This window comes from Trachurus japonicus, unplaced genomic scaffold (assembly GCF_045865225.1).
Source record: "Trachurus japonicus isolate A0001 unplaced genomic scaffold, Traja_1.0 AP029956.1".
Classification (NCBI taxonomy): Eukaryota; Metazoa; Chordata; class Actinopteri; order Carangiformes; family Carangidae; genus Trachurus; species Trachurus japonicus.
The window spans coordinates 3,459-14,138 of NW_028220089.1; the positions used below are offsets into that span (position 1 = coordinate 3,459).

The window sequence follows — 10,680 nt, forward strand, 5'->3', positions numbered from 1 at the left end:
GATAGCTGCTATAGTGTTCTCCGGTGCGTCGTGCCCCCCGCCCCGGTGAGCGACCACCGCCGCCTTGCCCTGGGCCGGGTCTCTGGTCGGGTCTCTGGCCGGGTGCAGCACCTGCTGGGCTCGGCTGGCGGGGACTTGGGGGAACCGGAACATAGCCAGGAAGAGGTAGAGGGAGGCGGTGAGAGCGGTGGTCCATAGCGGGCTCCTGGTCCCCAGGAGGACCACCACGAAGACGACAGAGTACAGAGTGACTTCGTCTCCCAGCTGCAGCATCGTTGTCCTCTGCTGTCTTTCTGAATGGACCGTGTCCAAACTCAGGGAGCAGCAGCTGGAGTCAAACCCACCGCCGCTGCTGCTGCTGCTGCTGCCTGTCCGGTGCCGTTAGCTGGGGTTAGCCTCAGCGAGCCGCCCGGATAGCTTCAGTGTCTTCAAGTGCCCCGTCTCAGATAAGGTCATACTCCACTTATAGAGGAGGTGGGTGACAAATTAGCAATTAAACAGCTCTCATCATCATCAGCCGAGGAGAGGAGAGGAGCTCCAGCTGCTCTGACGTCCAGTTGCTCTCTGGGCGGAAATGACAGCTCCGTCGCGTGTTGCGTGTTACGTTACCGTTTCAAAAAAAACACCCAAATAAAAAAAAATATATATATATTTTTTTTATACACATGTTTGAATACAGCCCAGCCACATTTAGCTAAATAATTCATTCTAAACCAATTCACACACCTACAACACTATTATCCCACAAGGGGGCACACAAAAGAAACGTTAAACCTACTCGGTTAGCAGCACTTCCGGGTCAAAGTGTTCACATCATGCTAGCTACATGTTGACTTTAGTGTTGTCTTTGCTGTATCTCTCTCTCTGTTTTTAAGTGTCTTTTTCCTTCATCTAGTTGGTCTGTCGTCTGTCATGGTGAGCCTCCTTCTTTCTCAAGCTTTGACACTGTGCTCATTGTTACGCACGTCCTGTACAGGATGTAGAAGTTGAATTATTGGCCACATAAGCTAATTGTTAGCCACTGGTTTGAATGAACAACTCAGTCTGGTCCATTTATACATGGGTATTACTTTTTTTGGTTAGTGTTGCTAACCTCAGTTATAATGTGAGTTGTTCTGTGTGGCGTTATTTTTGATTGAGATACTTGGAGTTTCTTACAGTGGATACTGAAGAATAAGTGCACAGGATGTTTTACATATTCAATGTTGGTGGTTAAAATGAAGGTACAGTGTGACAAAAATTCTTGTGGACGTAGCTTGAGTTTCTCAAGTGGCCTGCAATCTTTTTCCCTCAAATGTTTTTATTTATTTATTTATTTCTAGATTAGCCCTCACTTTCAAGTTTGTGCATTTTTTTTTACCTTCACATGCCCTGAACAAAGATGCTGAGACATCACAGGGAATCATACACATTTAAATTGAAGAGAAAGATGAAGTAAAAACAGCTCAACATTTCCATTCCGCTGTAAGAGACCAGCTGTCACATTTTACAAGAATTGTTGTTTGTTTCTTTTACCTTAGCCTAAAAGTGGTGGAGAAAATAGAGAAAATACATTTTCAAGACTGTAATGATTTTTTTTGTTTATTATTGATGAAAGAAAGAAAGAAATTGATGTCATGTCAGACATTGGTCTGTCATGTTGTGAAGAAGGAGGTCTGTTCAGATGACATTGTCGGATAAGGGATCCCTGTTGTCCTTCCATCTCTGGGGTTTTCATAATCCCAGGAAGAGGAGTGTTCTTTTCCACACAGACTTCCTCTTCGGTGTGGTGGTCAGGTTCTGATCTGCAGGTTCCTCCTGCTGAGTTCGGCGTTCCTCTGGATTCTCCTGCTGGGTCTCCTGGCTGCTGCTGCTGTCTTGGGAAGGCTGAAACCACTCTCTTTCAGCCTGGAGCTCCATGCTCAGCTTTCGGTTGCGTGAGAGCTGATTCTTCAGCTGAGTTTTCAGCCCCTTTAGCTTTCTCTTCAGGGCCAGCTCCTGCTTAGATGGGTCATTCCATAATTAGGGGTACATTTCAGCATATCCAAAACCAGAAAAATCTGTATTCTTTTTTGAAAAATAAACTTGATGTCTCCATAGTATACCCCCTTAATGTGCTTAATTCATAATTTGCCAAGCTTAATCTTTAATGTCTATTTAAATATATTTGTGAAAATAATTATTGGATACATTATTTTGTCAACCGTGTTACGGACAAATGTTTGGTCATAGAAAGCATAGTGTGAAGTGCTACAGATTTGATAACACATTTTCTTGAAAGCTTTCAGGTCCACTCACCAAGGGTTATGAGGTTGTTTGTTTAACTAATTGGATTTTATGAATTTTGAGCGTTATCATGTCAATTCTGTGAGATATTACCATGAAGGATGGATCTTTTTTCCACATAAATCCACTGAATCCACTGAAAACACTGAATTCAGAAATATTCACCATATTTATGTAATATCCCCTTATCCAGAGAGAGCCCCAATCGTCTTTGTTACAGTTTATCAGAGTATTTAAAACATTTATGACAAAAAAACCACACGTAACACAGTTGACAAAGTAACACGGTTGACAGCAGTATACAGTTGAAACACCCAACAATGTCAACTGTGTTACTCCCTTTCAACTGTGGGTAACACGGTTGACAGGTAACACAGGTTGACATTTCAGCCATTTTTGGGGCCTTGCGCTAACTGCAGACTTCTGATCCATCACCACATGACCTTAATTAACTCATATTTTTATACACTTTCCCTACATATTTGTCAATATAGCAACTAAAGAAAGTTCAAAAGAATATGTTGGTAACACAGTTGACGGTCAATTAACCCGCTCATGCGCACACCCTAATATTGAGAAAATATTGAAGAGGAGGAGTAGAAATTTACCATAGTATCTTCAAGTTTCCCTCCAAAAAGAAAAGTGGCATCACATGATGTTGAACTTTGGACTTTGGAGTGAACCATTGCTTGGTTATTGGGGAAGGGGTCAATTGGTAACACGGTTGACATGAGTTCTCGGACACTCTCAAAATGAATTATTTAGTGTACATTAAAGCAAAAAATACTTTTAAAAACACATTTCTCGTGTTTTTTCACTGTTTTTGAATAACTATTTGTAAAAATTGTACACAAATTTTTTTTTGTGTGTGTTCTCCTGAAGAGCAAAACTTTGTACTTAGCAAATTGGACATCCCAAAAACAGCTATTTCAGCACAGAATGTGCATTTTTAACAAAAAATAAATGATGGGATCTGTTGGATTTTCATATCAAATGAAAGGGAAATGTGCCCTGACATAAAATTAGTAATTACATTAAATAAACTTTTAGCAAAGAATTTATAGTTGATGACCAAACCCTAAGGACATGATATGTACCCCTAATTATAGAATGACTCAGATGATCTTTGATGAGCAAGTCTGATCCCTGCCATGTGTTCTTCAAGGACTTGGATGTGGGCCCGCAGGTCTCTCTCCAGGAGCAGGTCCTCTGACACTCTGTCAGCGTGAGCCTTCTGCTCTTTCTCCAGCTCATGCTGCAGGTCCTCGGCCTGCTGCCTGGCTCTGAGGACTTCAGTCTCATACCTCTGGGTGACATCTTGGTGTGAAGCCCTCAGTGTCTCCAGTTCTTGTTGGAGAGCGGTGTTCTTCTCTCTCTCTGCATGCAACTTGGCCGTGAATTTTTCTCGGCTGATTAAATGCGCCACCTGCAATTCCTCGTGGTCCTTTTGCAGGAGCTTCTTCTTCTTTTGCTTGATGGTGTTTCTCACCTGGGTGGCGATCTTTGCAGTGTCTAGCGTCTCCGGATCTGTATATTTCTGGACCATCTCCAGCTCTCGTCGGGTCTCTTTTTCCCTGTTGATGAACATTTCCTTTTGGGATTTCTGATGGGCCAACTGTTGCTTAGTTGACTCCAGCTCCTGGGAAGTTTGGACCCTCCGGTGTTGCTCTTGCTCATATTTGGCCCTTTCCTCACTCAACCAGACGTTGAGCTTGTAGACCTCATGTTGAAGTGTTTGAATTTGCGCCTGGCTCATGTCCATGACCTGTGGGGTGGTCATCTCATTGTTTGGTGTTGAACTGGAAGTCGCCATTAGTTGGGTTGAATAATTCTCCAAGTCTTCTCCAAGGTTAAAATCACACTCTGTAATCAGGTGCCTGTGTCAGTTGTGTTTGTGTCCGGAACTGTGAAAGTATTCTCTACACAGATTCCTGGCAGTTGATGATGTCACAATAAAAGAAAGGAAATTAGTTATGGTGCGTTCCAGGCAACCCGTAACTCGTATTTTTCCGACCTGTTCCTATGGTTACCCGTTAGAACGTACAGTCAAACTCGTAACTTCCCACCTGTGAACTCGTACTAGATCGATCTACTCCCAGTTCCCAGTTCGTAACTCGTAACTTGCCTGGAACGCTACAAACTCGTAACTGGTGACTTGAAGTCGTGACTTACGGGTTAAAAAGCCTGCCTGGAACGCACCATTACTCTTGCCATCTTGATGAGAACAGTTCAGTTGGTGACATCATGACATCAGTTTCTTTCTTTCTTTCTTTCTTTCTTTCTTTCTTTCTTTCTTTCTTCTAAACAAAAAAAAAACATTACAGTCTTGAAAATGTATTTCTATCTACTCTACCACCGTTTCATTTCTCTCTGCAGTTTAATGTGTATGATTTCCTGTGATGTCTCAGCATCTTTGTTAATGACATGTGAAGGTTAAAAAAAATATGCACAAACCTGAAAGTGAAGGCTAATCTAGAAATTAAAAAAAATAAAAAAACATTTGAGGGAAAAAGATTGTAGACCATTGGTGGGCCATTATTTTTCCTAGAAGACCACTTGAAAAACTCAAATCACTGCCATGTCCACAATAATTTTTGTCACACTGTACCTTCATCTTAACCACAAACAGGGACATGCTATGCACTTATTCTTCAGCATCCACTGTAAGAACAATTACTCCAGTATCTCATTAAGATCAATAAACAATGAATCTTTGAAAATATTGTATGAAAAGTAGCACAACTTCAGGGATGCTGTCATACACACATCCTATACTCTTTTAACTTGACTAGAACTGTTATTTAACACACAAATGTTAAATAAGTATTAATAAAAGTCAAAATTCAAACCAGTAAAAATATCTCTATGTAGTCCGATTGAAATATTAGTTTGGTTTTAATAAAGCACTGTTTATTTCAAAGCCAAAACCAAAACATTACTGTTTTGTACAATTGATAACAAACACCTCTGTCTCACTTTTTGTTCAGTTGCAGTGTCAGTGTGGAAAACAAAAAGCTTAACATAGTAAGCCTACTGAGGCTTGGAAGTGGAGATGTAGGCCCTTTCTGCCATCAGTCATCATGGGAAATATCAACTCAGATTTCTGATTATGGGGATCTTGCTTTGAGTCCCTCACACTGGGTCAGGCAGATACAGATTTAGCTGCAAAGTAGAAATCTGTTATGTTTCTGTGAGCTGGTGGTCACTGAATTACATTCTGTATTCTCTCTCTCTCTCTCTCTCTCTCTCTCTCTCTCTCTCTGTGACTATTATCTGTTTATGGTGAAATAATAATTTTGACCAAATTGGTTTGGTTTGGTTTTTCCTGCAGTCCAGAGCGTTAGATCAACAACAAACCAGACTAATTTACTGATAAGACTTATCTTATTAATATTTAATCAAATGAAATTATCTACATTTGCTTTTATTTTGAAAATGCCTGTGTAGCACGAGTTCCTCCTGTCATATCTAAGTTGTGTACGTGGTGACAGAAAATACTGTGGCCCCCTGGTAGCGCCCACCCCTGTCACAGATGAACCAATACATTGGTTTGATGAAAAATAGCTAGCCAGTAAAAGAGTTGGTATTGATGTAATTGAGTGAGCTGTATTAAAGCAGAAGTAAGCGATCCGGTGGTTTTGGCTAACTTCCTGTCAGCCGATGGAGTTAGCAGTCCCCGCCCTCGTCCCTACGTCACCACATTCACGCGCATCCCTTGGCTGCACACACAGAGAGGACTGCCCCTTTATGCCGTTCTCTCTCCTCATTGGATAAAGGTTGTAGGATACAAGGAAAGTGTTCTCCTCGGCTGTGTGATTGCTGTCGGAAGATATAACTATTTAAAGACCCACTCCCGTGAAAATCGTGTTTTTTGAGCTTTTCACATGTTCCTGTGGCATTTTTCTGATGTTAGAGGACATAGTAGCAGGGAAAGAAGTGCAAAATTGCATTTGTGAGTTTTTCTGCCTTCAAACTGCTGTGAACCAATGGCAGACGCAAACTGGCTGTTTCAGGGAGACTGGAGCTGACGTGTCACAGCTCCAGGGGAGGGCACTAGTGCTACAAGCTCCCGCCCCGCTCTGCATCTGGCTCAGAGGTTAAAGGCTGGACAGCTCGGTGTAGCTGTCAAGGTATAACAGGTATAGCTCACCTGGTAGAGCAGCTTGCACCATGAGCAAGGACTATGTTCCAGTCTGGGATTGAATCCCAGTGTGCAGTTTTACGCTAAACGCGCTGAATCTGTAATTGTACAATGTCCAGCTGTCAGCAAGTGGGGGGTGGGGGGTGGGGTGCGAGGAGGAGGCTGGGCGGGTGCAGAGCAGCGCAGTCTCCGCCTACCCTCCAGAGGTGCATTGCTAATGAGCTGGTTTTAAAATGACCAAAAAGGGTCGCGGGAGGGGGACTTTAAGACTTATATTAACACAAATATTCCGCTTACTTCTGCTTTAAAGCAGAAGTAAGCGATCCGGTCGTTTTGGCTAATGCTGCGTTCCAGGCCGGCTTTTGAAACCGTAAATTACAGCTTCAAGTCACGACTTACGACTTTGTAGCGTTCCAGGCAACCCACTCATGTTTTTCCGACCTGTTTTACCTGTGAAAGTCACTATAACGGCCACTCGTAACTTCCGACCCGTGAACTCGTACCAGATCAAACTGGTCCTACGACTTCACAGGTCGGAAAAACAGGAGTTACGAGTTGCCTTGAACGCACCATAACAGTCCTCGTCCCTACGTCACCACATTCACGGCGTCCCTTGGCTGCACACACAGCCCTGCATGCCGTTCTCTCTCCTCATTGGATAAAAACTGTAGGATACGATAAATGTTTTCTCCTCGGCTCAGAGCAGAGCAGAGTGACTGACAGACCCGTGTTTCAGTCCAAACACTCTATGTAAGTGATTGCTGTCGGAAGATATAACTATTTAAGACTTATATTAACACAAATATATCACTTACTTCTGCTTTAATTATTTGTGTCAGTGCTATAACAAGAGGTATTGTGACTTGGTCCAGCTCCTTCATGCAAGTTGAGGTGAGTGTCAAATGAAATGTCAAATGTTATGTCTCTACAGATCAGACCAGTGCTGCTGCGCCGTTTATCCTCACACGTCCTGTCCTGTACCAGAGGGTCATGTCTGCTGACGGGCCGGGTGCCTCGTGGGGTGCAGCCTCCTTCACCAGGTCATACCCACGTCCAACAGAGCTTCCACCAACCCCTCCTACCAAAAAGCACATGTCTGGTCAGGTACTCGGACCTATCCAGGCAGGAGTACACTATGATCTACACCCTGCAGCACATTAAGCTCCTCAGAGCCGTGTCCAGACTCAAACTGCTCCAAACCGCCATCACCGTGGTCATCCTGCCCCCAGTCTACGTCCTCTATCTCCAGGGAGACGTCCCCCTTTTCCTTGCCAGCTACACAACCGGGATAGCACTGTTTGCTGGCGTCATGTTATACACTGCCAGTCACTTTTTCAGGAGGGTTGTGGGTATGATGTACCTGGACCCATCCCAGACTACACTCAAAGTGTCCCACCTTACCTTCTGGGGCAAGCGCAATGATATCTACCTCCCTGTGTCAGATGTTATGACCATCAGCGACACAGGAGACTCCGCAAAAGAGATCGTCTTGAAACTGAAGAGGTACAGCAGTCCACAGACAATGTATTTCTCCACTCATTATGGGCGTGTGCTCGACGAACAAGGATTTGAGAGGGTCTTTGGGAATTTTAAATAATGAATCATTCTTGAAATTGGTTAGATTTGGACAATGATTACAATGTAATGATGAGGAGTCTGTTCTCAATGGAGGATCGTAATGAATGTTGTAGTAAATTAAACTTGTGATTGAAAAGTGAGGATGCACATATTGGCTGCTGCTTCTGCACTTTGTAGAACAACATGACATATATAACCAATGCAATAATGAGTTAACATTATTTTTTTTTTTTAAGTATATTTTTTGGGCATTTATGCCTTTATAGATAGTACAGTTGAGACAGACAGGAAACGGGGAGGCAGAGAGAGGGGGGATGACATGCAGCAAATGGCACCCGACGCGGGACTCGAACCGGGGCCGACCGCAGCACTAACAGTGTAAAGTTTCTTTTGAATTTGTATTTCATATTTTTGCTTGGAAATTAATTTTAATAAAAAAACCTTTCACTCTACATTTGTAAAACATGACAATCTCACCTGTGTAAAGCAGACATTGATTTTATTTTATTTTATTTTTTTCCTGCATCACGTATTAGGTCACTGATTACCAGAAAGTCAACTCAATAATGTTAACTCATGGGGCGCCCGCTCCAACCACTACGCCACGCGACGCCCCATGAGTTAACATTATTGAGTTGACTTTCTGGTAATCAGTGACCTAATACGTGATGCAGGAAAAAAATAAAATAAAATCAATGTCTGCTTTACACAGGTGAGATTGTCATGTTTTACAAATGTAGAGTGAAAGGTTTTTTTATTAAAATTAATTTCCAAGCAAAAATATGAAATACAAATTCAAAAGAAACTTTACACTGTTAGTGACCCAGCTGTGATCAGACTGAATTACAACACATAACATTCAAAATAGAGGCTCATTAATATCAGACAGAAGATATGAAATACCTACAATGTATAATCTTAGCCTATATGATTTTAGAATTGAATCAGAAAATGCCTTGTAAGAACCTTGCACCAAATCAAATGCTGCATATTATGTACATGCATAAGTTTCCATTTCTCAGCTCTCTGACTGACTACATGCAATGATAATAATAGTAATGGTCATGAAGCAGTAGCCTACAATCTTAGAGTCAGGAGAAATGTGAAATGTTCAGACTTGCTCTTGTGCTTGAAGAGGAAATCAGATCTTGAATTCTAGTACTAAGTATTAAGTATCATCACCAAAATATACCAAATGGGGAGCGTACCTATGTTCCCCGGGTTCTATGTTCCCCGGGTCCTATGTTCCCCGATCGGGGAACATAGGACCTTTTGTTTTAAAAAAGGTCCTATGTTCCCCGTTTTTTCCAAAAAAGGTCCTATGTTCCCCGGTTTGTATGGAACCGGGGAACATAGGACCCCTTATTTAAAAAGAAGGTCCTATGTTCCCCGCTGTTGCCGGGGAACATAGGACCTTCTTTTTAAATAAGGGTCCTATGTTCCCCGCTGTTGCCGGTTGACACACACGCACGTTTTAAGACATGCGTACAGATGTGATACAGTCAGTGGAAGCTTAATAAATAAACACAAAGTCTCCGCCCCGTGTGCAGGTGTGTGTGTGTGTGTGTGTGTGTGTTGGCGCGTGGTGAGGGCGAGTGAGGGAGAGTTTGTTGGTCTGTCCACACGAGAGACGCCGAGGTGACCACGCCAATCCTCTCCCTCGTCCCGCTTGGCTGCAGACGGACCCGGCCGTGCTGCGTCCAGACGGGCCTTTACAGGGTAACAACACACCATAAATAATCCACTATGGTGCTTTGGAATCGCCCCCACACCAGCCGTCCAAACGCCGACTGCCACGGTCCCATTAATGCACCTTTGCGCATTACGCACACAACTTACGGCAAAAAAACAAACAAAACATTCATTCATTCATTCATTCATTACAGGTCCGCACATCCCCGTGCGCAAACGCCAAGGATAATTGATCATGAAAAAAACCTGGGGAGCAAAGCTGCAAATCAACGAGCCCATAGCTCCAACAGACTATAGGCAAAACCCAGTGGATCACTACAAGTTGTTGCAACTTTGGGGAATTTCCTCCGGATAAAAAAGGCTTACAAACAGGGACCAGGACAGCTTTATAATATGCACAAAGATCCAAAGGAAACGAAAGGTAAAGAAAAAACAAACAAACAAAAAAAGCAACAGCACGAAGTAGTTAAAATGTGTGTTTTACGCATGCCTCTGTGCGTCTGCCTGTTCAGCTCCACCTACACGTAAAATGACATTTGGCTCAGCCAAGACGTCCGTTGTCTATGCTCACAACCATTACAACAAACGAAATTATTCCAAGCAAATCATTTGGTGATTTGAAAGCCTAACAAATTGACATTTTCATTCTTTAAGATGAAGAAACTTTGTCTTGAGCAAAACTTCTTTCCTGCCACTTCTTTCTGTCATTTTACTGCACGTTTGTTACCAGTTTCCATCATATTTGTATCACAATAAATCCTGAGAAAAATGTATTATAGCAGCAAAAGGAAATGTGCAATAGTAAATCATATGCATTAGGTTCTCAAATCAGCTGTTAATCTGCAGGGAGGGCAGGAGTCATAAACTGAAAAACAAATGTGTAGACGAACAGGAGAGCTGGTAGGAAGAAAGAAAAGAAAGAGTCAGAGCGCAGCGCATCCTGTGGATAAAGATGCATCCGCCGCGATCTCCGTCTCTCTCTCTCTCTCAGTGACGCGCTGTCA

At 42.8% G+C, this 10,680-nt stretch overlaps 2 protein-coding genes across 2 annotated transcripts; one reads left to right on the top strand and one right to left on the bottom strand.

Moving 5' to 3' along the window:
• Window positions 1–775: 775 nt before the first annotated feature.
• LOC146960827 (transmembrane protein 186-like) lies at window positions 776–8,131 on the top strand. The gene is made up of 2 exons (XM_085772023.1): window positions 776–915; window positions 7,338–8,131. The coding sequence occupies exons 1-2, from the start codon at window positions 913–915 to the stop codon at window positions 8,001–8,003; spliced, it is 669 nt and encodes a 222-aa protein (XP_085628149.1). The 5' UTR covers window positions 776–912; the 3' UTR covers window positions 8,004–8,131.
• LOC146960828 (uncharacterized) lies at window positions 3,365–4,188 on the bottom strand. The gene has a single exon (XM_085772024.1). The coding sequence runs from the start codon at window positions 4,076–4,078 to the stop codon at window positions 3,365–3,367; it is 714 nt and encodes a 237-aa protein (XP_085628150.1). The 5' UTR covers window positions 4,079–4,188.
• Window positions 8,132–10,680: the final 2,549 nt, after the last annotated feature.

What these genes read in the sequence shown, in the direction of transcription:
- LOC146960828 (XM_085772024.1), bottom strand. Translation starts at nt 4,078, where the DNA reads ATGGCGACTTCCAGTTCAACACCAAACAATGAGATGACCACCCCACAG.